This window comes from Podarcis raffonei, chromosome 8 (genome assembly GCF_027172205.1).
Source record: "Podarcis raffonei isolate rPodRaf1 chromosome 8, rPodRaf1.pri, whole genome shotgun sequence".
NCBI lineage: Eukaryota > Metazoa > Chordata > Lepidosauria > Squamata > Lacertidae > Podarcis > Podarcis raffonei.
Genome location: NC_070609.1, coordinates 80,139,954 through 80,167,134, shown reverse-complemented (window position 1 = coordinate 80,167,134; position 27,181 = coordinate 80,139,954). Strand labels below are relative to the sequence as shown.

Here is a 27,181-nt window from a genome sequence, read left to right as displayed (position 1 = left end):
CTCGGCCATAGAGCCTCCTAGGTGTAACCTTGTGGGCTAGTCACTCACTCACAGCCTACACTACCTTGCAGGGATGTTGTGGGGAGTGAAAGAAGAGGAGAACCAGTTAGGCCACCCTCAGCTCCTTAGAGGAAAGATGGGATACAGATACAATGAACAAATGAATAACGTATCTTAAGATCATTAATTTCAGTGAGTTAGCACTTCGTTCAATATAATCCAATATGTTCTGCACATCTATGGATCAGCAAATCTATCCATGTCAGTTTCTCTCCATTTCCCCCCATTTTTTCAGTCTTAAATTCAGCTTTATAATAATAATAATAATAATTTATTATTTATACCCCGCCCATCTGGCTGGGCCTCCCCAGCCACTCTGGGCGGCTTCCATAAAAACCAAAAATACAGTAAAATATCACACGTTAAAAACTTCCCTGAACAGGGCTGCCTTAAGATGTCTTCTGAATGTCAGGTAGTTGTTTATCGCTTTGACATCTGCTGGAAGGGCGTTCCACAGGGCGGGCGCCACTACCGAGAAGGCCCTCTGCCTGGTTCCCTGTAGCTTTGCTTCTCGCAATGAGGGAACTGCCAGAAGGCCCTCAGCGCTGGACCTCAGCGTCCGGGCAGAATGATGGGGGTGGAGACGCTCCTTCAGGTATACTGAACCGAGGCCGTTTAGGGCTTTAAAGGTCAGCACCAACACTTTGAATTGTGCTTGGAAACGTACTGGGAGCCAATGTAGGTCTTTCAAGACCGGTGTTATATGGTCTCGGCGGCCGCCCCCAGTCACCAGTCTAGCTGCCGCATTCTGGATTAGTTGTAGTTTCCGAGTCACCTTCAAAGGTAGCCCCACGTAGAGAGCATTGCAGTAGTCCAAGCGGGAGCTTTGCACACTTCCACATCAATTTGCAGATTTTTAAAAGAGTAAGCCTAAAGATCCACCAGCGTTTTGGCATGTACATTCCCTTAGCACATTCTTGCAGTTTTCCCTGACGTAACACATTTTGGGGTGCTGATTTCACTAATATGTCCAGTTTTATGCACAGTTCACCCCAGTACATGCATTTCTGTACACGTTGCCCGGCTGGAGAGCTGCATTGCAAAATTCAGAGAAGTGTGAATTTTGAAGGACTGTTCTGTTTTGGTTCTCATATGGTTCCAGAATGTGCAAATTGGTTAGGCTCAAAATGCAGACTGAATCAAATCTCCCCAAACCTGTTCACAAATATGGCTGGTACCAGTGCTAGTTTCTGTTGATTCATTTTTCCAGAATGGAGCACGACTTTATTTGTAATTCCCATTATTTGTAATTCTGTTCATTTTTGGCGCAAAATTCTGCAGCTAGACTGTTGGTGGGACAGACAGAAATTACACTGCCTGCCTATAGGTTATCCAGCCAGGTTTAGTTCATTAATTTGTGTGGTCCTTATCAACTTTGGTCCAGAATAATTTAAGGAACACCTGATTTCTTAAATCTCTGCTTGATCACCGTGATCTTTGGGGGAGTCCAGTGCATGGTTAATCTATGGAACTCACTCCTGCAGGAAGCAGTGATGCTTTGCCTCCCCAGTTAGATGAAGCGATGCTTCTGAATCCAAGTTGCTGGAATCTGCAGGAGGGGAGAGGGCACTTGTGCCTGGGTCGTACTTGGGGGTTTCCTTTGGGGGCACCTGGTTGACCACTGTGAGAACAAGATGCTGGGCTAGATGGGCCACTGGTCTGATCCAGCAGGCCTCATGTTATATCCTCATGTCTGTTCTAGTGTGTCCCCCACCCCATGGCTCAGATGCATATGTTGCTGTGCGTTCAGGCCCAAATGTGCAACTCCCTCCCACTTGATAGCAGGCAGGCAACCTTCCCTGTTGAACATCAACAGTTCCTCCAAGTGTCCCTATTTTCCAGGGGCAGTCCTGGATTTACAGAAGCTGTCCTGGTTTCCCATTCATTCATTCATTCATTCAGGGCGGTTCACAGAAAAGATCACAACATATATCAGAATAAAAACAACCACCCAATAGCACGCCCCACCCCTCCCAGAAAAGAGCCACATTTTAATAGGGTATAGGATGTCAAACAGATCAACCAAGGGCCTGGTTAAAAAGGAATGTTTTTGCCTGGCGGCTAAAAGTGTGTAATGAAGGTGCCAGGCGAACTTCCCTGGGGAGAGCATTCCACAGACAGAGAGCCACTGCAGAGAAGGCCCCGTTCTTGTGTTGCCACCCTCCAGACCTCTCGAGGAAGAGGCACATGAAGGAGGGCCTCAGAAGATGATCTCAGGGTCTGCGTAGGTTCATATGGAAAGAGTGTAATACGCTCAAACCAGGATCGGTGTAATATGCTCAAAACATGATTTGATCCTGAAATGTCTCGCTTTTCCTTAGGACGTCCCTATTTTCATCGAAGAAATGTTGGAAGGCAAGCATCAACTGCTTGATGATGACCAGCCAGCATTTTAAGTAAGTTGCACCACGCCTATTTTATGTTTGCATCTTTTAAAAACTCCTATTATTTGACTGTTGCATTGCTTTATTGCTTTACTTATCAGAGAGGTGTTTGTGGAGGGTTCCGTGATTATATTCATTAGCTGCAGTTCCTGCATTGCAGGGGGCTGTACTAGATGACCCTCAAAGTCCTTTCAGAAGCCTAGGATGTTTTTGTTGTTGTTGTTGTTGTTGTTGTTGTTGTTTAGTCATTTAGTCATGTCCGACCCTTTGTGACCCCATCGACCAGAGCACGCCAGGCACTCCTGTCTTCCACTGCCTCACGCAGTTTGGTCAAACTCATGCTGGTAGCTTCGAGAACACTGTCCAACCATCTCGTCCTCTGTCATCCCCTTCTCCTTGTGCCCTCCATCTTTCCCAACATCAGGGTCTTTTCCAGGGAGTCTTCTCTTCTCATGAGGTGGCCAAAGTATTGGAGCCTCAGCTTCAGGATCTGTCCTTCCAGTGAGCACTCAGGGCTGATTTCCTTCAGAATGGAGAGGTTTGATCTTCTTGCAGTCCATGGGATGCTTTAGAAAGCAGAAAAATGACAGTCTGTGACTAGATAACCACCTGGCCATTGCTGCTATGGAAGAACTTGTTAAAGGGCAGGATGGTGGGGTCCCCATTTGTAGGGACTGCACTTCCTTTTCATCAGACCCACAACCAAATGCAGCGCCGCCACCCAGGATAGTTTAATCATCTCCTTAAGTTGCTAATTGCATGCATTAATTAGTATGCCAGCGAGTATAATTGCCGACTGACCTACGAAGCCTCACCAGCTAATTGCAGGCAATGAAAGGAGGAAGCAACAGCAAGTTCTTGTTTGTGGGAGGATTTATTTAATTAGTCTGATTGCATTGGCCATATGGTGTCGGGGTGTCTACATACCTCTGGCGCAAGGTCGCAGAGCCAGGGAAGACCACTGGGTGGCAGTGGGGAGAGAGAATATCCCCTCTGCACCTGAACTGCTTGGAATCTCTCCTCTAAAAAGGGAAGCGTTCGGGTTTTGCAGCAACAGTCCTGCAGATATAGCTCTCCAGAATGGATAGCTGGGCGAAAAGAAATCGTACATGGTTAAGCGTCACCTCTAGATCCGCACCCTACATTTAAAACACATTCAACACACATTTAAAGTGCATGGCTTCCTCCAGAGAGTCCTGGGAACCGTAGTTTGCTAAGGGCGCTGGGCATTGTGGCTCACAACAGTTTCCAGGATTTTGGGGGGTAAACTCATGTGCTTTAAACGTGCACAGAATTTTCCTTAAATGTGGATCTGCCCCACATCCCAAAGTGCCCTCTTTCTTTCTCTTTCCCTCACCCCCATATTCCTTCTTATTCTTCAGCCTGTGGCGCTTCTTGTTCCCCCGTCAAATTGGAGATCAGAAGGTGAGAGCTTGAATCCCGAGCCTGGAGCGTCTCCAAGAATCCTGGAGAGCCCCTGTCAGTCAGTATAGCTGCGCCAAAGAGTCTGGCTTGGTATAACACAGTGCCCTATATTCTTACGTCTTAAGGAAAGGGCTGTAACTCAGTGGCAGAGCACCTGTTTGGCATGCAGAAGGTCCCAGGTCGGGCTGGAAGGGGGCCCTGTCTGAAACCTCGGAGAGCCATTGCTGCCAGTCAGTGGAGACAATATTAAGCCGGATAGACCATGGCCTAATTCTGTACGTGATTCTTTAGATAGCTCCGTTAGTGGAGCATGAGACTCCTAACTACAAGGTCATGGGTTCGAGTCTCATGGGCAAAAATATTGCAGCGGGTTGGACTAGATGACCCTCGTCGTCCCTTCCAACTTTACAATTCTATGATTTCATGCATTCCTTAGGGTTCCCCACCAGAACCGTCTAGAATGATCAGAACAATCCATTCCCAGGCTATTTTCTGTAATATGTATAATTAACTGAGGCATGTCTTCTTTTTCTCCATTTAAATCCTGGGGCAAGATATACGACCAGCGCCAAGGAGCCTCAGCCAAACCTGGGCATTAACTTATGATTAATGCTGTTTGTCAGAGTCGTCCTGCATGATTTATTTTGGCACAAGCCCTGGGTTTGCATGCTGAAATCTTGCATTGACTCAGAGGTCCCCCCCTTTTCCTCTCTCCCTTTAAACTATTAGTAGTATAAAGTTCTGGTAAAACAATTCACCTTTCCTGGCAGCGAACCGTCTTTGCTGGGCAGAGCAAGAAGAATGTCACAAATCCGGTCTTGGTGGCTTAGGGTCATGAAGGGGTCCCTTTGCTTGTGAAGCTAAGAAAAGCCCTGCAGGATCAGGCCAGTGGCCCATCCTCTTCTCACAGATGCCCTGCATGAGAAACCCATAAGAAGGAACTGAGCAGAAGAGCAGTCCTGGCTAGTAGCCATTAAAACACTTATCCTCCATGAAATTGTCCAACTTTGCCCACTTATGTTCAGAAAACCATACCTTCCAACATTTTCCCAATGAAAACAGGGACATCCTATTCCATAATAATAATAATAATAATAATAATAATAATAATAATAATAATTTTATTATTCATATCCTGCCCATCTGGCTGGGTTGCCCCAGCCACTCTGGGTGGCTTCCAACATATATAAAACATAATAACACATAATAAAAACTTCCTGATACCAGGCTGCTGTCAGATGTCTTCTAAAGGTTGTACAGTGGTACCTCGGGTTACATACTCTTCAGGTTACATACACTTCAGGTTACATATGCTTCAGAAATAGTACCTCGGGTTAAGAACTTTGCTTCAGGATGAGAACAGAAATTGTGCAGCAGTGGCAGCAGGAGGCCCCATTAGCTAAAGTGGTGCTTCAGGTTAAGAACAGTTTCAGGTTAAGAACGGACCTCCGGAACGAATTAAGTACTTAACCCGAGGTACCACTGTACAGTTACTTATCTCCTTGGCTCATGGGGTTGCATAACTCCATACCCTCCAATATTTCTCTGATGAAAATAGGGGTGTCCTAATGAAAAGTGGGACATTCCAGGTTCAAATCCGAAACCAGGGCTGCTTCTGTAAATCTGGGTCTGTCCCTGGAAAATAGGGACACTTGGAGGGTCTGCAAAATTATCAAGGGGATGGAGCGGCTCCCCGTGAAGAAATATTGCAGCGTTTGGGATGTTTTAATTCAGAGAAAAATAAGAGGTAGCATGCATTGCAGGGGGTTTGACTAGATGATCCCGGGGTCCCTTCCAACTCTACAATTCTATGATTCTGTGATGGATTAGGCATAGCCTGGAGAAAATGGACAGATAATTTTTTTCCTCCCTCTCCCATAACAGCAGAATTTGTTGACATTCAATGAAGCTGAATGTTGGAAGATTCAGGACAGATAAAAGAAAGTCCTTCATGCAGTGCAGTGTTAAACTGTGGAACTCCCTCCCACAGGATGCATGGGTGGCCACCAACTTGGGTGGCTTTAAAGGGGGATAAGAGAAATTCATGGAGTATCTTTGTAGACCCACTAAATGATTTCCCTGCCTGGTGTAGCAATTGCAATGGGCTCTGCTAAATGCTGTGTGACTTTTAATTGTATTTTTACAGCTGCCTGAATGAAGCCTACAGACTGCTGGTTCATGAACCACCATTTGGAAACCCCTGATTTAGAGTATGTGCACCCTGCTTCTCATTATTAAAAAGGTAAAGGTACCCCTGCCCATACGGGCCAGTCTTGACAGACTCTAGGGTTGTGCGCCCATCTCACTCAAGAGGCCGGGGGCCAGCGCTGTCCGCAGACACTTCCGGGTCACATGGCCAGCGTGACATCGCTGCTCTGGCGAGCCAGAGCCGCACACGGAAACGCCGTTTACCTTCCCGCTAGTAAGCGGTCCCTATTTATCTACTTGCACCCGGGGGTGCTTTCAAACTGCTAGGTTGGCAGGCGCTGGGACCGAACAACGGGAGCGCACCCCGCCGCAGGGATTCGAACCGCCGACCTTTCGATCGGCAAGCCCTAGGCGCTGAGGCTTTTACCCACAGCGCCACCCGTGTCCCGCTTCTCATTATTAGTCATCAGTAATAATACCAATGAAGTATGTAACAATATAACACATTGTTATAACAATATAACAGCATTTGAAGCATTATAGAATAAGAGCAGGAAGATAGGTCTCTGCCCCAATGAGTCTACATTCCTTTTTTCTTTTCTTTTCTTGGTAATCCCCAGTATCTATTTGGCACACATACAGCATATCCTCTTACTTAATAATAATTTTATTATTTGTACCCCACCCATCTGACTGGGTTTCCCCAGCCATTATGTTTGGCTTCCAACACATATTAAAAAATAACAAAAACTCCCCAATACAGGGCTGCGTTCGGATGTCTTCCAAAATCTGTATAGTTCTTTCTTTCCTTGACATCTGAAGGGAGGGTGCTCCACAGGGCAGACACTACAATCAAGAAGGCCCTCTGCCTGGTTCCCTGTAATTTTACTTCTTGCAGTGAGGGAACCACCAGAAGACCCTTAGAGATGGACCTCAGTGTCCAGGTTGAATGATGGGGGTGGAGACGCTCCTTCAGGTATATAGTGGTACCTCTGGATACGAATGGGATCCGTTCCAGAGCCCCGTTCGCATCCTGAAGCGAACGCAATCCGCGTCTCCACGTGTGCGGGTTGCGATTCGCCGCGTCTGCACATGTGCGTGACGTCATTTTGAGTGTCTGCACATGCATGGGCAGCGAAACCCAGAAGTAACCCATTCCGTTAGTTCCTGGTCACTGTGGAGCGCAACCCAAAAACACTCAACCTAAAGCAACTTCAATCTGAGGTATGATTGTACTGGGCCGAGGCCATTTAGGGCTTTAAAGGTCAGCATCAACATTTTGAATTGTGCTCAGAAATGTACTGGGAACCAATGTAGATCCTTTAGGGCAGAGGTCAGCAAACTTGTTCAGCAGGGGTCCTTGTGGGGGGCCGGACTATATTTTTTTTCTGCGGGGAGGGAGGAGAGAACGAATTCCTGTGCTCCACAAATAACCCAGAGATCCATTTTAAATAAAAGGACACATTCTACTCATGTAAAAACAAGCTGATTCCCGGACCATCCACAAGCTGGATTTAGAAGGTTATTGGGCCGGATCTGGCCCCTCGGGCCTTAGTTTGCCTACCCATGCTTTAGGGCCAGTGTTATATGGTCCCAGCAGCTACTCCCAGTCACTTGTCTATCTGCTGTATTCTGGATGATTTGTAGTTTCTGAGTCCCCTTCAAGGGTAGCCCCAGGTAGAGCGCCTTGCAGTAGTCCAAGATAACCAGAGCATGGATGACCATGGCAAGACAGTCCGCGGGCAGGTAGGGTCTCAGCTGGTGTACCAAATGGAGCTGGTAGACAGCTGCCCTGGACGCAAAATTAACCTGAGCCTCCATGGACAGCCATGAGTCCAAAATGACCCCCAGGCTGCGTACCTGCTGAACTTTGATGTAGGGGAGCCACACACAGCCCAAACGTGGGAGGCAAAGTGTGGCTGGCAACCTGGGCGCACTTGCCCACGTGCCAGGACTGGGGCCGTCAGGAACATAATCCCGGCTTTGTAGAACAACCCGCCAATTTGTCATGTGGAATTGATGACAAAACCGACGAGGGGCGTGTGGGAAAGGCTTGATTTCACAACCGGACTGGTTTGGTTGGGTGCCTTTGTTTCCCTCCTCTGGGTGTTTCCGCAAGGGATTTGTTAATGGATGGTTTTTGATGGGAGAGAGGTGTGATCCCTCGGGTTACAGAGCGGGCACCTGAGAGAGAGCACAGGTTCCAGTCCTGCCTTGTGCAGAGAGGTAAATAATTCAGAATGGCTTGCAGGGAGCTGCTTACCCTCTGACACAGATCTGTGGACCTCCAAATGTTACTGGACAACTCCCATCATCTTCTCTTACTTTTGCTTCGGCCAGCTGATGGGAGTTGGCAGTCCAACTCCATCTGGAAGGCCAAACATGATGAGGCTTTCTGGGAAATGATATATAATGAATTGAAAAAGGTATTTAAATATACCTTCTTGAAGAAACGAGAAGCCTTTCTCTTGGGCATGGTCGGCCAAGTGGTGCCAAAGAAGGACAGAACTTTTTTTATGTATGCTACAACAGCAGCAAGAATACTCATCGCAAAGTATTGGAAGACGCAAGATCTACCCACTCTGGAAGAATGGCAGATGAAACTGATTGACTGTATGGGATTGGCAGAAATGACTAGCAGAATCCGTGACCAGGGAGAAGAGTCGGCAGAAGAAGACTGGAAAAAATTTAAGGACTATTTACAGAAATATTGTAAAATTAAGGAATGCTGAATGATGTTGGATTGAAATTGAGTGGTTTCTAGCTGTAATGATATAAAGGAATATGGAAGAAAAAAAGGGTTTGGATAGAAAATAAGGTGATATTATAAGCTGTAATGCTTTAAGTTAAGGATTTGCTGAACAAATAATTTGAAAGGGAATACAAGAAGGGGAGGTATGAGGAGGTCAGAGAAATATGTTACTGAAAAGTTTGTATCATGAACTATATGTCTTTTTTAATCTTTTTGTTTGCTTTTTGTTCGTATAAAAAATTGAAAATCTTAATAAATATCTTTTTTAAAAAAATGGAAGGCCAAACATGATGTTCCCCATTCTGAGACTAGACCATCACTTGCCTTTGCCTGGGCCACACCAGGGTCACCCCATGTCCGCCTCCCTATTTCCGTGCCTGCTCACCGTAAGTCTGGGATACTCTGCCGCCTTTGCCCCTGGGATGGGGGGTGGGGGCATCTGGCTGCGGCCCCTCAGAATTTTGCACCCGGGGCCATGCCCCTGAAACACACTTACATTCAGTGCTTTTTTCTGGGGGATACAGGGACGCGTACCCCTAAACATTTTTTGAATCTAACGCGAGAAGAAACTAAAAGGGCTGTCAATGGCTGCAAGGATGAAGTTGGTGGCTGTGTTTCTTTGGGGGGGGTGTGTGTGTAATGTCCCACCCCATTCTGATCATCTAGGGAAGCCAAAGACACACACCCCCGCCTCACCCGCGAACCCCATTCCCAGCGCAGCGTTGCTTGTGTTGGGCGTTTGCGGAGCTTGCTGCGCGCATGGGGTATCTGCGGGCGCAAGATCAAACAAGGGCTCCTACTATGGGGGGCGTGCACAGATTTTTGTGGTGTGTGTATGTTAGGGGTGCCACGGAATGGAGCTTGTCACCAGCGGTTAAAATAAGGGGAGAGGTTGGCGTGAGCAGGGAAACAGGCTGTTGCTTGGCGTGGGTTAATGGCAAGGAGATGATTCAGCTCTCCAAGGAGCGTTTTCCATTTTTGTGCGTGCGTGTGTAGGTGCGTGTGTTTTGGATTGCAGCCATCCCCTGGTCTGATTCCTCGGAAGTAAGTCTCAGCAGTAAAAATGAGAGTACCCCTAAACATTTTTTAAAGAAATACATTAGTACATAAACAATCTGAATTTGTACAGGAGAACAATCCTTGGCTCTTAATGTCCCCAAATATTCCCTCTGCAGAAGTTACTATCTTGAAGAAAACTCTCCCAATGGTTCTTTGCACTTACAAATCCTTCAACTCCTGTCAATTTCTGCATTGAGAGAAAAAGGATGAGAGAAAGGTACTTCGCACATGCTCTGCGGCACATTGTTATTATGTGGAAGCCCCATCTCTTAATCCTAGGGATTTATGTGTGTTTGTGTATGGACTCTGGTTACTCAGTACTGAAAGGTGCTCTGCACATGCTCTGCAGCACGCATTTGTTATTCGGAAGCCCTGTCTCTTAATCCTAGGTCGGGTGTGTGCACTGGTGTGCAGACCCCAATTACTCAGCATTGAGAGAAAGGCACTTTGCACGTGCTCTGCAGCACACCTAAATCAGCTGTGTCCAGGGCAGTTGTTTATCAGCTCCATCTGGTATGCAGGCTGAGACCCTACTTGCCCACAGACTGTCTCGCCAGAGTGGTGCATGCTCTGGTTATCTCACGCTTGGACTACTGCAATGCACTCTACGTGGGGCTACCTTTGAAGGTGACTCGGAAACTACAACTAATCCAGAATGCGGCAGCTAGACTGGTGACTGGGGGTGGCCGCCGAGACCATATAACACCGGTCTTGAAAGACCTACATTGGCTCCCAGTACGTTTCCGAGCACAATTCAAAGTGTTGGTGCTGACCTTTAAAGCCCTAAACAGCCTCGGTCCAGTATACCTGAAGGAGCGTCTCCACCCCCATCATTCTGCCCGGACGCTGAGGTCCAGCGCCGAGGGCCTTCTGGCGGTTCCCTCATTGCGAGAAGCAAAGCTACAGGGAACCAGGCAGAGGGCCTTCTCGGTAGTGGCGCCCGCCCTGTGGAACGCCCTCCCATCAGATGTCAAAGCGATAAACAACTACCTGGCATTCAGAAGACATCTTAAGGCAGCCCTGTTCAGGGAAGTTTTTAACGTGTGATATTTTACTGTATTTTTGGTTTTTATGGAAGCCGCCCAGAGTGGCTGGGGAGGCCCAGCCAGATGGGCAGGGTATAAATAATAAATTATTATTATTATTATTATTATTATTATTATTATTATTATTATTATTATTTGCTTATTCCAGGACTGTTGGCGCTGCTGAGACATCCAGGAACGTCCTCCTGCCTCATATGGGCTACGGTGCTCAGACCAGTAAACATCTCCCATCTGGGCAGCAAAGAAAATGGCCCAGGACACCTTCCTCCAGAACTGCAAAGTAGCAGGGGGTTAGACTAGATGACCGTTGGATCCTTTTCCCACTCTGCAGTTCTATGGTCCTAACTCAGTTCTGTTTTCAGGGGCTGGAAGTGGTGAGCTGGCGACCTCTAGTGGAGTCAGCACCAAACTGCAGTTGGTTTAGCCAATCTAGGGAGAAGGATGTCTCCGTCTCATAGCTGTCAACCATCCCTTATTTGGCGGGAAAGTCCCTTATCCCAGCGCCGTGTCCCGCTGCTGTCCCTTATTGATGATGTCCCTTAAATTTCCCGGGTTTCAAAGGAAGCAGCTCCTCTCCCTCTCTCCCTGCTGGCCAGGGAGGAGGGAGGCTCCAATTGTGTTGCTTGGCTGCTTTGCTCACCCAATAAGGAGTCTAAGAACGACTGGGGGGGTGGAGCTTGCATGCCTTGTGCCGATCAAATCGGCTGCGCTGCCTAGGGACTCGCCTTTGCTCAGCGCTTCCCAGCAGAGAGGTGACCGTGGTTTTCCTTGCTGCATCCCCTTTGCCGGGTTGCTGCGCTGTGGGAACCACCGCTTGAGGCTTCGTTTGGCTGCTGTCTGGGCTTTCTGCCTTTGGCTCAGAGGGGCTCTGAAGTTGAACATACTGATACTGTAGATAGTTACGCAAATGAAGGATCGAAAGTGGCGTTCAGTGATTGGATAGTTTGTATGCAAATGAAGGATCAAAAGTGACATTCAGTGATTGGATAGTTTTAGAAAGTTGTTACAGTAACAAGGTACTGGAGCTCTATATAAGCAGGCTGACTGAGCCCTTCAGCTCAGTTCAGTTCTGGCCTCAGAATAAAGAAGAGCTGTTTGAAGAATCGCTGTGTCGTCTGATATGTTCGCCCACAACTTAACAGAACGGAGGAAGCTGCCCTATACCTGGTCACACCCTGTGGCCATCTCGCTCAATATTTTCCACACTGACTGGCAGCAGGTCTCCAGGGCTTTTGGACAGATGGTCTCTCCCAGCCCTCCCAGATGCTGAGGACTGAACTTGGGGCATTCTGCATGCATGGAGCTACAGCTTTTCTCTTAAAACAGAGCAAGATTCTAGTCCTCATGGTTCTGAATTAAGGGCTGATTTAAATATACCTTATATGGAAATCAGACCTTTGAAAAAAAACATTGCCTGCATCTTTCAGAAGCCATATGGTCAGTTAACATGGATGCAAGTCCTCATTTCCCTGTTTTGACTTTAGAAACACACCTTCTTCACTTTAGCAGATTGGGGCTTATTTCCTTTGTTTTAGTTTTTTACGCAACATTTGACATTGTTCAATTTACTTTCAATATAATAATTTTTTACATTTTGACTCCCCATCCTTATGTCTGTGACGTTCCTGTTGTATTCCTTTATCTGCTGCCATAACTGCCATTTTTTTTCTGTTGTAATTATAACAATCATTTATTTATTCTGCTTCCCTTGCCCGTTATTCAAGTCCTGCTTGCGATTTCATTTGGCTATATAGTTTTTGCTCAGAGAGTCCAAAAAGAGCCTCCACTCTTCGACAAAGTTCGCTTCCTTTTGATCTCTTATTCTTGCTGTCAGCTTCGCCATCTCTGCAAAGTCGATTAATTTTAAGATCCATACTTCTTTTGTTGGGACTTCTTCTTTTTTCCACTTCTGCACATACAGGATTCTGGCTGCAGCAGTAGCATACATAAACAAATTAACCATCTCTTTTGGAATCTCTGCCCCAATAATCCTTTAGACATCTTGGGAACAGTCATTTTAAATATCTTCTTTAATTCATTATGTGCAAAATGGGGCTTATTTCTAAGTAAACGTGTTGTAATAAACGGAAATCTGCCCTTATCCCCTTATGGGGGACACAAGAGCCCTTATAGAGTCCTTTGTGGGTTCTCCATTGGTCGGAGGAAAAAGACAGAGGCCAACCAGAGAATATTGAGAAGCAAAGCAGCTTGTAAGCCTGATCTTTATTGAACTGTTGCAACAGGGTTCCCCCTTCACACACAGGAGAAGGAGGAGGACCCAGAACCAAGGTGTGTCTGCCCTTATATAGACTTGCCCACCTTGGAGTCCCACTTATAAATTGCCCACCTTGGAGTCAAAGACCACCCCCAGAAACATCATACCTATATCACAGAAGGGGTGTAGTTCAAGACCACCACCCCAGATACATCATACCTACATCACAGAAAGGGTGGGCTAAAGCAGAAATCTGAGTGGGTTGTTTACCTCCTGTCTGGCAAGTTACCTGTTGATGTTTACTGGATTGATACCCTGGGGAGCCTGGCCAGTCTTTTGTAATGATAAGTACTTAGTTCCAGAGCCCAAGTCACAGGCTCAGCCTATTCATACACAGACATACCCTTAAGACAGGATTTGTGAAGGAAAAGACAATGGGGAGTCAAAATGGCTCCATGGCTGCTCTCCTGTGCAGCTTCAGACATGTGGCCTATAGATCTATGTATGTGTCTGCTTGGTACATTTATGAACCTTTATTATATACATAAGACCTTAATTTATTTATTTCAGTCTTTAATCTCACAGCCACCCTGCTCTGCTCCTGCAGTTGTGACGGTGCAATGACGTGAGCGAGTTTCAGCTGCAAAACTGCACATGCTCAGAGGTCTGTACTATAAATCCCCACAGAGGGAGCCATCTATGGAATAATAAGCCATATGACCCTTTTCAGGACAAAAGATTTGTGAGCCCTGCCAGAGGCGTTGACAGGCAGTAAGGTGCTGAGGTGCTTGTTCTATTTTAAGGTTCTTCACTGAGCATCAATGCTATTCCATTTATTTATTTATTTATTTATTTAGAAAAGCCTGGATCCATTTCCAAGGGAGCTCAAGGGGTCTCCAAAATTCCGCACCCACCCTCAGAACTTTCCCTTCGGTTTGCAGTGCTCTGGCTTTTATTAAAACACAGAGTGCAATGTTTCAAAGTTTAGAAATCACCAAGCGTTGTGGGTAGGTAGGGATCAGGGCGTGGTCTCAGCCTCTGTCTGCGAAAAGGGAAGTAAGTTGCTAGCCCTTCAGGAGCAAGCAGAAGGCAGATCTGTAAGTGAAGATAAACAGAAAAAAATATAAAAATGAAATACAGTAAAACGAGGCTTGCATAAAACTAACATTTTAAAGATTCTACTACAGTGGTACCTCGGGTTAAGTACTTAATTCGTTCCGGAGGTCTGTTCTTAACCTGAAACTGTTCTTAACCTGAAGCACCACTTTAGCTAATGGGGCCTCCTGCTGCTGCCACGCTGCTGGAGCACAATTTCTGTTCTCACCCTGAAGCAAAGTTCTTAACCTGAAGCACTATTTCTGGGTTAGCGGAGTCTGTAACCTGAAGCGTATGTAACCTGAGGTACCACTGTATCTGTATTACGGCAATGACTTTATTGGATCAGCCGAAATTTCATGAGATGCTTTGCAAGCTTTTGAATTCTCAAGAACTCTTCATCAGGTTAGAACAGGGATCAGGAAACTTACCGCACCTTGGGCCGGAGTCTCCAGCACTGATCGCGTGGAGTGCCAGAGGACGGGGGAGCGCATGCCCATACACGTGTGCACACGCTATTTCCGGTGCACTTCCGGGTTGGAGGAGCACCGGAAATGGCTTGTGCGCATGTGCACGGGCCTCCTCCGACCTGGATGTGCACCAGAAACAACGCTTGCACATGTGCACACTTGCGCATGCGCACAAGCTATTTACACTGCTCCTCCGACCCGGAAGTGGGCAGCCGCACAGAACAGTGCTGGTAAGAGCAAGCGGCGGCAGCGACAGTTGCCATGGGCCAGATAAACAAGTCCCTCGGGCCTTATCCGGCCCACGGGCCTTAGTTTGAGGACCCCTGGTTTAGAAGGTAAACAGAGCAGTTCCAGGAGAGGAGAGGAGGTTTCTAGCACAAGAGGACAGAAATTCGCATCCACTGCATGTAGCATAACAAAAGCCACCAGACAATCAACACCATATGAAGGACCTACCTGTCTAGGGTCCTTCACATACTTGCATTGTTTGAGGCTTCCCCTAAAGAATCCTGGGAACTATAGTTTGTTAAGGGTCTCTTAGCAATTCTCAGCACCTTTAGCAAACTATGGTTCCCAGAATTATCTGGGGGAATCCCAAAGTGGTAGATAAGAGTGTTCTAAAAGTATGGTGCAGATGTGACCAATGTATCACTTAAATATTCCTGCATTGCAGGGGATTTGACAAGATAACCCTATGGTCCCTTCCAACTCTACAATACTATGATTTCTATGAAACATTTCTTTTTTAAGGGAATCCAAAAGCCATATTGTGCAGGAAATCCACAGGGAGTCTCCATCCAAAACATAGTTTTAGTCCTAAACTTCAGGACAATGACCCAAAAGACCCAGAAACCCATCCATTGATGTAGTTGCAACTCGCTAAGGGAAACACACTCTGCATATGCCCAGAGGCAACCAGCTTTTAAATAGATCCATATGTACTGGGTTTGCATCAGGGTGTTCTAAGCAGCTGTCAGAGTGAAACCCGCCTCAGATAATCAAGCCCTGCCCTAAAAACTTTGCAACCTACCCACAGCTGTGCTGGGGCCACCCAGGGACTCTGACTTCCGGAAGCCCAAATGCGTTCCCATTGCAAGTGTCCCTAGGAGCCCTTGTCCCCATGAGCTCCTCAGAGGAACAGTCAAGGTCCCTATAAATTCTGGTGCTTGATCCTCCAAATCCCGGCAGGAGGTAACCTGAGTCCTTTTTGGCACCGTCGAGAACCCCACAATGGAGCACTTAGAAGAGATAAACAGTCTTGTTTGTTTCAACCCACGAGAATCTGCACTTTGCAAAAATAAAACAAGCCTTTCTGAATGCAGCTTTGTACATCTTGAAACAAACAAGCTTTCTGTGGGAATGTTCAGGGCAGCAGGAGAGGATATATTATTTATTAATATCTGTCCTAACTTGCGCTAGCAAGTTTCTTTACTTAGCAGAGTTTAAATTCCCCTTTTACATGCACAGCAGATAGCTGGTTGCAAGCTCGTGTGAGCTTCTCACTATTGTACGATTCAGTCTGTGTCAGACTGAATTGTATGTTCCTGGTACGTTCCCTTGAATCTCTCTTAAAAGAATAAAGACGCGACAATCTTATTCAAAGTCAATAAAAGAAGTTTACCTACATCAGTTCACAGTTGAATCCCTGAAAGCAGACTTAGTCACAAATATGTACATGTGGATCTACCCCATATGGGGGGATAATCCCAGTGCTCCTGCTAGCTGAGAGCTAACAGAGCAGTCCTAGCTAAGAAACTGGTCAAACGAAGAAGGAAGTGAAAAAGAGGGAGAGGGTGGCAGCAGGCCTTGTCCTTTTGTTACCTGGACAGGTTAGGCCTGCAACATGCAAAAGGAAGAATGCTCCAGCCAGGAGCAACAGGAAGTTTTGACTGGCTGGACCAAACATTCCCTCGCATGTCTTCTCTAGCATTTCAAGGAATGTTGTACTTGACTGCTCTCAGTAGATTACATCCAGGGCCGTCTTAAGCATATCCGGCGCCATGGTTCAAAGAACCCTCCGGCACACACACACCCATTTCCCAGAGTTGCTCTCCTCCCGTGGAGGCTTGGGAAGGAAGCTGCACTCCCGCCAGCCATATAGTTGGTGGGGCGCAGGTTCCATCCTAAGCCTCTGCAGGGATCGCTTTCCTCCCACTGAGGCTTGGGAGGCAAGCTGCATGCCCGCCAGCCATATGGTTGATGGGGCACAGCTGACGGGTGTGCAGGGAAAGGGGAGGCTGCCGACAAAGCCACACAGCTCCCCCACTCGCTGGGGCGCCCCTGAGAGGCCAGCGCCCTGGCGCAACGCGCCACTAAGACCAATAGGAAAGACGGCTCTGATTACATCCCACACTTTCTTGACATTTCCTTGTCATTGATTTATTCATCACCTTTCCAACAACCAGCTCTAGACAATGCACACAAAAGATGGTTAAAAACAGTTAAGGTTCATATAACTGTAGAGTTGAAAAGGACCCCTGAGCATCTAGCCCAACCCCTTGCAGTGCAGGAATTGCAGCTAAAGAATTCCTGACAGATGGTCATTCAGCTTCTGTTTAGAAGCCTCCAATGAAGGAGCGTCCACCACCTTCTGAGGTGGTTAAAAGCATAAAAACAGCAAATGCATTTAGACTGAAGCTAAAACTGTACAAATTTGCAATGGTTGGGCACTCCAGGAGTGTACCCCAAATTTCCCCAAATTACAGAGAAAGACTGTCCACTGGGGGCAGCTATTTCCCAGAGGAATTTGTCTTCTCTCACTGGCCTTCTCGTTCAAGAGCCCAAATCAACTTCCAAACAATTGTGGTTAGATTACTGCAATGCACTCTGTGTGGGGCTTCCGTTGAAGATAGCCAGGGAACTACACCTGGAAGAGAATGTGGTTCCCTGGCTGTTGGGGGGCGGCAGCAGGCGTGGATAGTGAAATGGAATTACCCAACACAGATCTTGAAGGTGCTGCAATTGGACCCAATTCAGGATTGGAAAGGTTGCAGCATTTGGGATTTTTTCTAGGGAAAAGGCGAATAAGAGACAGCATGACAGAAGTTTATAAAATTATTCCTGCCATGGAGAAAGTGGGTAAATAATAGGTTTTCTCCCTCTCTCATAACACTAGAACTGATGGCAAATTTGGGGGGAAATTTCTGCCCCACATCAGAGGAAGCTGCTGAGCTCAGTTTACCCGCTAGCCTGATCCCCGTTCTTGTTACCCAGCAAATCTCCACAGACAGAGTTGTGGGGCGGGAACTGGATGGTAGTGGGGCAGGGGCAAAAGATTTCTATTCAGGGCAGCTGTCAATTTAGCACAATTAATGGTGACATTTGTGGCTTGCCAGTGGAGACACTCACTGCACCAGAATGTTGACAAGGTGGATGAATACCCAGCTTGGTGGTGGCATGCGCTATTCTCCCCCAGATCCCCTGGCACCAGCTCTGAATTTTTCTCCTGCAATCCACCCTGTCACCCACTCCACTTGCAAAGGCCCACCCTCAGTTGCGTATCTTAATTAAAGCATATCTGGCCACAGCGACCTTAAAAGACTCTAGGTGGGCTCCTTCCTTTTTGTATTGAATTTTCCAGCTGACTGGTCTTGCCTCTTCCCCCACCCGCCCACTTCATTTAGTTGTGATGCTTGCATTGTGGGGAGTTGGACGGGGCGACCCTGTTATAGGAATTTACATCAACCCTATGATTTGGTTTCATTTTAGTTAGGAGAAAATAAGCATTGCTGCCTCCGGCCGTGGAGGAAGAGCATATCCACATCAATGTTGTTGTTGTTTAGTCGTTTAGTGACCCCATGGACCAGAGCACGCCAGGCACTCCTGTCTTCCACTGCCTCCCGCAGTTCGGTCAAACTCATGCTGGTAGCTTCGAGAACACTGTCCAACCATCTCATCCTCTGTCGTCCCCTTCTCCTTGTGCCCTCCATCTTTCCCAACATCAGGATCTTTTCCAGGGAGTCTTCTCTTCTCATGAGGTGGCCAAAGTATTGGAGCCTCAGCTTCAGGATCTGTCCTTCCAGTGAGCACTCAGGGCTGATTTCCTTCAGAATGGAGAGGTTTGATCTTCTTGCAGTCCATGGGATTCTCAAAAGTCTCCTCCAGCACCATAATTCAAAAGCATCAATTCTTCGGCGATCAGCCTTCTTTATGGTCCAGCTCTCACTTCCATACATCACTACTGGGAAAACCATAGCTTTAACTATACGGACCTTTGTTGGCAAGGTGATGTCTCTGCTTTTTAAGATGCTGTCTAGGTTTGTCATTGCTTTTCTCCCAAGAAGCAGGCGTCTTTTAATTTCGTGACTCCTGTCACCATCTGCAGTGATCATGGAGCCCAAGAAATTAAAATCTCTCACTGCCTCCATTTCTTCCCCTTCTATTTGCCAGGAGGTGATGGGCCCAGTGGCCATGATCTTCGTTTTTTTTTGATGTTGAGCTTCAGACCATATTTTGCGCTCTCCTCTTTCACCCTCATTAAAAGGTTCTTTAATTCCTCCTCACTTTTTGCCATCAAGGTTGTGTCATCTGCATATCTGAGGTTGTTGATATTTTTTCCGGCAATCTTAATTCCAGCTTGGGATTCATCCAGCCCAGCCTTTCGCATGATGAATTAGCTACTATCAATAGCTCCTCCATGAATCTGTCTAATGCTCTCTTGAAACCATCAAAGTCAATGGCCTTCACTGCCCTCCTGCAGGAGCGAATTCCATTCAGCTCTCTGCTGCCTAAAAATGGACTTCCTTTTAGCGGTCCTGAATCTTCCAGGATTTCATCTGAAGGAAACTGCCCTCCTCTTTGCTGAGCATCCCAAGGAGCTTGGCAGTCCAAGGTAGACTTCTTCTGAACTTGGAGTCTCTACTTCTCTGTGATGTCTTATAGCCAGGGTTGGGCCTGCAGAGGAATCTCTTGGCCAAGCATCTTGCCATCTAAAGGGGTCAGCAAGATGCACATCTTTGCCCAAGGATGAATTCATCCCTTGGCATCTATTTTTTTAAAAATTGTCTACATCTTACCCAGAAGCACAGATTGATTTCTTACTTACATTCATTTTTTCAACTTAAGCAGTAAATACCGGCAATGCTTTAAGGCCTAAGTAACTTTTCTTTGGAACTCTTGATCCGTTCCGAACTATATTATACTATACTTGGGGTTGGACTAGATGACCGTTGGGTGCCCCTCCTACAATTCTGTGATTCCTTATCGGTGCATGCCTGGAAAGAATATAAAAACAGGGTTCTCTAGGATCGGGAGCAATAAAGCAGGCAGTCTGTTTACACAACAAATGTTAAAGAAATAATAAAATGTCACAGTCAGAATACTTAATAGTGCAAAGATTTTTGGGACAAAAATGAAACTATTTCTCTGTTATGCCTGACAAATAAACCTCTCCCCCTGCATGGATTTGTTCACCTCCCCCACCTTCTTAAAAACAAACTATGGTCTTTCGGTTCCTGCTACTTAAAGCTTTTCCTATGTTTAAACCATGTTGCAAACCGCTGCGGCACTTTTTTTTTTTTTTTACGACGCAGCGGTATATACACGCTTTTGCAGCTAAAGAAATGCGCTCTGCACTTGCTCAGAGGCACGGTGGGAGAGCTAAGCCCCAGGTGACCTCTAGGCGGCGCTACGCCGGACGCTGCTCTGTCTCCGCAAACAACTTAACACCCCCCCCCCGCCCCCGACTTTGCTAAAAATACAGTTCGGTCTCTTTAATGGAGAGCTGGGCGATTTGCGCTCTCTCTCTCTTTTCAAATGGCTTTGATTGACAGCCTCTCCCCCCCCCCCGCACCGAGGGGCGGGGCCGGGCTTAGGCAGGCAGCGGCCAGCGGACGGCGGGCCTCAGTGGCCACCTGTGGGACCAACCGAGGCGGCTCCTCCCGGCGCGATGGGGCGCGATCGGACGCTTCGGCTGCAGTTCGGGAACCGGATCGAGGTGGTTTGCGTGGTGGGCACCCGACTCTGCACCGACGTCTATGGGTGAGGTCGCCTATACTTCCATCTCCCCCCCCCAAAAAGTTTTGCATCTTCAGAAAGGGAACCCCCCGCCGCCGCACTACCCAGCACGACTTTCCAGGGGACTCTCCTGCGCGCGCCCTAAGTCTTAGGTCCTTTGGATCTCTCCTTCCCAAATAGCCCACCCCCCAAAATTGCATCGTCCGAAGGGGACCCCCGCCACTGCATAAAAGCACCCCCCGAAAAGCACCTTTCTTTTCGATTCCCATCCTCTATTTAGCCCAGCATCTGCTGCCACCCCCCAGCAAGAAATTCTTTTCAAAGCAACCCCTTCCTATATTGACACCCCCAACCCCCTATTGGTTTTGCTGCCCGACCCTCACCATTACCCACCCCATGCTGACACCTGCCTATCCTCACCCATATTTCTTTAGTTCTGTCAATGCCCCCCCCCCACTTTCTAATCACCCCTCCCAGCAAAATGTCTCTCCACCATCTTCTTAGGTGCAAACAGCCTCCTTTAGCATCACCTGTTCTTGCCAGATATCGGTGCTCTGATTTCCATTTCCCTATATCTGGGAGCTGCACCCCACCCCCCGCTGCCGATATTTCCAGAGTCTGGAGGAACCCCCTGCTCACTGGCAGAGCAGCTGCCTTGCATGCAGAAGGTCCCAGGTAGGGCTGGGAGAGCTCCTTGGAGAGCTCAGTACATATTTTTGTTTCAAAGGTGGTGGTTTGCCACTGGAACCCCCTTCTGATGTTTAAAACCTCGACCCCCACCTTCCCCTAAGGCATGGAGAGGCAAACTAAGCCCAGGGGCTGGATCCATTCCAATCGCCTTCGAATGGTTCGGGAATCAACGTATTTTTACATTAGTAGAATGTGCCCTTTTATGTAAAATGCATCTCTGGGTTATTTGTGGGGCCTGCCTGGTGTTTTTACATGAGTAGAAGGTGTGCTTTTATTTAAAATGCATCTCTGGGTTATTTGTGGGGCATTCATTCCCTCCCAAAGTATAGTCTGGCCCCCCACAAGGTCTGAGGGACAGTGGACTGGCCCCATGCTGAAAAAGTTTGCTGACCCCTGACCTAAGGCCTCTCGGAAACCGTTCAGAATTATTTGCTGCGGAGTAGTGGTATGAAAAGTCTGTCTTTGGTTGGTGAAGCGATCTGCAAGGTTCTGGCTATACAGAGCTATTTCTCCCTTGCAGCTTTGAAGCTGTGCTTAGGAATGCCTGCAGCTCCTTTAAGTGACTTGGCTCATTGATGAAACACTAACATGAGTAGGAGCCCTATGGGGTGTTTGTAGGAGAGGAGGCGTAACGCAGCCAAAAGCAAGTGTTGGGCTAGGACCTGGGCATCCTGAGATCAAATCCAGATCAACCATGTGAAGCTAACCTGGTGACCTCGAAGGTCGCTCACTGTCTCTCAGCCTCACAAGGTTGCTGTGAGGATTAAGAACAGGGAGGGGAATACCTTGAGGAAAGGTGGGCTGTACGTGCAATGATAAATTTAAGTGAATAACGGAGCATGCCTTGCTCACACCTGACGCCTTGTATATTCAGCTGTTAGCCAGCTAAGTGTTACTCAGAAGAGGCCCATTGGAGCTGAGTTAGCCATGTCCATTGACTTCAATTGGTCTGCTCTTTGAGCAGGAATGGAGCTTGTTACACCCTATGGTTTTTGATAGCCGCCTTCATGTTTGGTGTGACGCAGCATCCTGTGTTAACCTGCAGCTCTGCTGATTCCTCCACCTGCGGCTCATTGGGGAGATCCCCCTGCTGTCTTTTTCCACGGAAGAGTGATCTTTCCTGAAAAACTGGAGCCTGCTTTGCCTTGGACTCTTAGCTGTGGTTCTCAGCACCAGGATACCTCCTATACTAGAATGGGGCTCTGATTTCCCCCCCTCCTTATGGAAAAGGGAGTTATTGATGACTACTATACCCGATGCTTTTGCTCTGCCCTCCACATTCAGATGCAGCCATGCTTCTGAATCCCAGTTACTGGAAACGGCAGGAGGAGAGAGTTGCTCTTGTGTTTGAATCCTGCTTGTGGGTTTGGGGCACCTGGTTGGCCACAGGATGCTGGTCTAGATGGGCCACTGGCCTGATCCAACATCTTGTTGGAAGATTACGTACTTCTTTTCCCCATTATCCACTTTCTTTTACTCCTGCCCTGTCCTGTGGTCAGCTCAGCCACCCCAAGCAGCTGTTTGAGGTCCACCCGGGAATCCTTTCCCCAGCATGGGAGTGTTGAGATTAGATCTCAATCCTTCAAATTCCTGCTCAAGTAAGGGGTTTCTTGGTGCCGTGAGTAGGTGCCAGAGATGGAGAGAGTGACCTGTCATCTCTGTCTCTGATGAGGGAGGGCTGTCAAGAGCCCTGTCTTCAGCACAGAGGTTTCAATGACAAAGATATATACAGGATATATATATTTAAAACCTTTTAGGCTTTCCAGATTCCAGCATGCTTTTCATGTCTTTGAACCACCTGGAAATGACATGCCCGTTGGTGCCAGGTGTATGGGGGTCTGTGGTGAGAGAGCAACACTCTGCATATGCTCAGGGGTGCGCCTCCTTTAGGGTGTAAGGTTGTACATTTCAGGAGCAGAACAGAGCCTTGGGCTTGGTTGCGCTGCTAAATTCTAACATGCAAAGGAGCACAATCCTGTACATGTTTTCCTCCTGAGTAAATCCCACTGTGTTCAGCAGGGCGTACTCCCAGCACAGCATGCATCCAGTGACACTCTTTAGTTCAGATTTCAGAGCTCTTTTACCTGCAATGGCAAACATTGTTTGTGTGCCATTGTGAGAGGTGACACTTTCAAACCAAACATCCTCCTGGATTCTTTAGCTGAGATTCCTGCACTGTAGGGAGTTGGATTAGATGACCTTTGAGTTCTCTTCCAACTCTACAATCCCATGATTCTATGAATGTTGTTAGACTAAAACTCCCACGATCCCTGACTGTTGACTGGGCTGGCTGCTGGGAGTTGAAATCCAGAAATAATACCTGAAGGGTCATCACTTGCCTTCAATGCTCTTGGCTACCTCCATCACTGCTCTGCCATTTTCTAACGTAACGATGGGGAACCTGTGGCCCTCCACCTCCCATCCTCTGACCATTAACCAAACTGGTTGCTGAGGCTTATCAGAGATAAAGGTAAAGGGACCCCTGACCATTAGGTCCAGTCATGACCAATTCTGGGGTTGCGGTTCTCATCTCGCTTTATTGGCCGAGGGAGCCAGCGTACAGCTTCTGGGTCATGTGGCCAGCATGACTAAGCCACTTCTGGCGAACCACAGCAGCGCACAGAAACACCGTTTACCTTTCCGCCGGAGCGGTACCTATTTATCTACTTGCACTTTGACGTGCTTTCGAACTGCTAGGTTGGCAGGAGCAGGGACTGAGCAACGGGAGCTCACCCCGTCGCGGGGATTCGAACTGCCGACCTTCTGATCGGCAAGTCCTAGGCTCTGTGGTTTAACCCACAGCGCCACCACCATTGTCTGCAGGGCCACAGGGTCCCCACTTGCCTTCACTGCCTCTGGCTACCTCCATCGCCAATCTGCCTTTCCAAAGGCAGGGTGGGCAACTTTAATGTCTCATCATCCCTGGTAACTGTTCGCCAGACTGGCTGCTGGGAACTGGGGTCCAATAGCACCTGAAGGGCGTTGGGTTCCCCATCCGCAAACTAGACCCTCACTTGCCTTTACTGCCCCTAGCTACCACCATCCTTGTCGTCATCCCTGACTATAGACTAGGCTGGCTGGTGCTGACAGGAGTTGGGAGTCTAGCAACACCTTGAAAACCACAAGCTCCCCATCCCTGAACTAAGCCCTCGCTGGTCTTCACTGCCCCTAGCTACCTCCATCACCACTTTGCCTTCTAATGCAAGGATGGGCAACCTGCAGTCCTAGGACTTCAAAGCATTTAACATTCAGTGGCTCTAGAAAAGCGTTTTGCACAAGCTCAGATTACCATCTTACATCTAAGTGGGGAACTTCAGGTGCATTTTGCACCTGGCTGTCGGCCACTTGCAACCAAGCCAGGATGGCGCCTGACATCTCCACCATCTGGAGGTGCATGCCTGGGGACAGTGGCGTAGCGTGGGTTGTCAGCACTCGGGGCAAGGCAAGTAATTTGCACCCCCTAACCTGTGGATTTGCGCCCCCTAACCCGTGGATTTGCGCCCCCTAACCCCCAGATGTTGCGCCCGGTGCGGCCGGCCCCCCCTGCACCCCCCACGCTACGCCACTGCCTGGGGATGCTTGGATCTTGACTGTTTTCTCACAGTAATGCTCTGTCCTGTAGAATTTTATCTGTTCTATTTTATCTGCGCAGTCAGAATGAATTTCAGGAACCAAAATGCTTTTTCTGTGCAGCTGGAGCAGGAGCAGTGAACGACGTTATAGTTAACTGTTGTCGCTTGTCTTCACTTCCCCCACTCCAATGCCCTGCTCACAGTTGTGAAGGGTATTCCTACGTTATGAATGGTCCGTGTCACCATTAAGAAAAAGAGGTCAGAACTGGCTAATATATATGTGGACTGTCCCTGGATCAGGTGACTTTTCTTTTTAAAATTCTCAAAGTTCTCAACCTAGCTCAAGATTGTCACCTTAACTAGCCAGATGTTCAACTGAGAATCAATCACAGTCAGTCCATCGTTTGAAAAATAAGAGCCATCTTGCCCCAAACTTGCAACTAGACATTCCATTTTGGCAACTGCAACCTTGGTTTAAGGAGCCATTTGGTGCCTAGCTTATATATCTAAGTTTCTAAGACTGGGGAAGAGACATCGGGGCTCAAGGTTGCCTTGAAACCTATGCTCTGTAACCTCTCATCCCAAATCCTAGATGTAGAAGCTGGTAGTCTGGTTGTTTGGTGGCTAAGAATAGTGGGCAGCTTGCACATGTTCAGAGGTCTGTTTTGTTAGCTGTTTGTTTCGGGGTCCCGTCCCTTGCTTTGAAAACTGGCTCTGGGGGCCGAGCTGTATTGAGATGCCCCTTTACCCATTGCCTGTCTGTATTTTTAAATGGTCATCCATTCAGAGAGAACCCAGTAATCCTTTGTAAGCCTCCCCTGTCACTGCAAATGCTTGTTTGCAGCTGATTGTCCATTGTCCTGCTCGCTGAATGAGGCGTTTATGCCAGGCTTTCTGCCAGGGGCATTTGCAGATGGCACCGTCACCCATTGTGTGATCTGTGTGTGTGTGTGTTTTAAGCAGTGGAGTTGCCAAGTCAATTATGCCATTGGAAGTGGAATTCAGAGGGCTTTAAAGAATGCTTGTCTCTGCAGGATAATTTTTCTCCCTTTCCGATACTAAAAACACCCAGACTTCTGTGGTTAATCTTTATTACGTTTTGCTGGCCGGGGGCATGGTCATAGCTCAGGGACAGGACATCTGCCTTGCATGTAGAAGGTTCCAGGTTCAATCCTTGGCATCTCCAGGCACATCTTGAGAGAGACCCCCTGAGTCTGAAACCCTAGAGCACCACTGCCTGCCAGAGAAGACAATGCTGGGATAGATGGACCAACAGCCTGACTCACTGAAAAGCAGCTTCTTAGTTACATGAGCCCTGTGTTCAGAACCATGAGGACTAGAATCTTGCTCAATTTTATGGCAAGGGTTGCATCTCAGTGTGCCCAGCTTCAATCCCCTCTGGCAGCATTTCCAGCATTTTTAAAATTGCATTTTATATGTGTTTGTGGGACATGGGTGGCGCTGTGGGTTAAACCACTGAGCCTAGGACTTGCCGATCAGAAGGTCGGCGGTTTGAATCCCCACGATGGGATGAGCTCCCGTTGCTCGGTCCCTGCTCCTGCCAACCTAGCAGTTCGAAAGCACGTCAAAGTGCAAGTAGATAAATAGGTACCGCTCCGGCGGGAAGGTAAGCGGCATTTCCGTGCGCTACTCTGGTTCGCCAGAAGCGGCTTTGTCATGCTGGCCACATGACCTGGAAGCTGTACGCCGGCGCCCTCGGCCAATATAGTGAGATGAGCGCTGCAGCCCCAGAGTCGGCCATGACTGGACCTAATGGTCAGGGGTCCCTTTACCTTTACCTATATGTGTTTGTGCATTGAGTGCAAATCATAAAGGATCTGCTTTGATTGCATAGGTCAGATCGAAGGTCGTGCAAAGAGCACCTTTAATACAGTCTTGGTGCCTGTTTGGGAATGTAGTTGAATGAATGCAAATCCTTTTAAAAAATATTACTCTGATTTTTTCATTTATAGGTGATATATTAGGGAAGATTCTGGGTGGCATCTGAAATCTCATTTATTTGGCTTTTCAGAGAGCAGGGCTAGGATGTCAACTGCCCAGAGCTTTTGGGGCATGTCGACAGGATGTCAGTCCTGGGTGTAACCAAGGAGGAAGCTGTGTGCTGCAAGCAGCAGGTTCCAACTGCCCTGGGGTTTCTCATTATCAGCTTCAATCTGCTGTGTCAACTGCTGCAGCTGCTCCTCTCCTCCCGTCAAGGAGTTGCAGTGGGCTGGTGCTGGCACTCGGGTCCCTTGCTAATGCAGAATCCAGCTGCCACTGTCAGGGGTCTAGTTGACGCAGCATTTAAAA

General features: G+C 47.7%; 1 protein-coding gene across 2 annotated transcripts in view; it reads left to right on the top strand.

The window, feature by feature from the left end:
- LOC128419859 (protein-arginine deiminase type-2-like) overlaps positions 1 to 27,181 on the top strand; it is a 104,420-nt gene that overhangs the window by 26,881 nt on the left and 50,358 nt on the right. Inside the window, exon 4 of one of the 2 annotated variants that reach the window (XM_053401050.1) lies at positions 2,382 to 2,456. In XM_053401050.1, coding sequence (XP_053257025.1) covers positions 2,434 to 2,456 — 23 coding nt within the window. In that variant the 5' untranslated portion in view covers positions 2,382 to 2,433. Of the gene's footprint in view, positions 1 to 2,381; positions 2,457 to 20,470; positions 20,634 to 27,181 lie in introns of those variants that run through there. The other variant, XM_053401049.1, reaches the window with a different exon arrangement.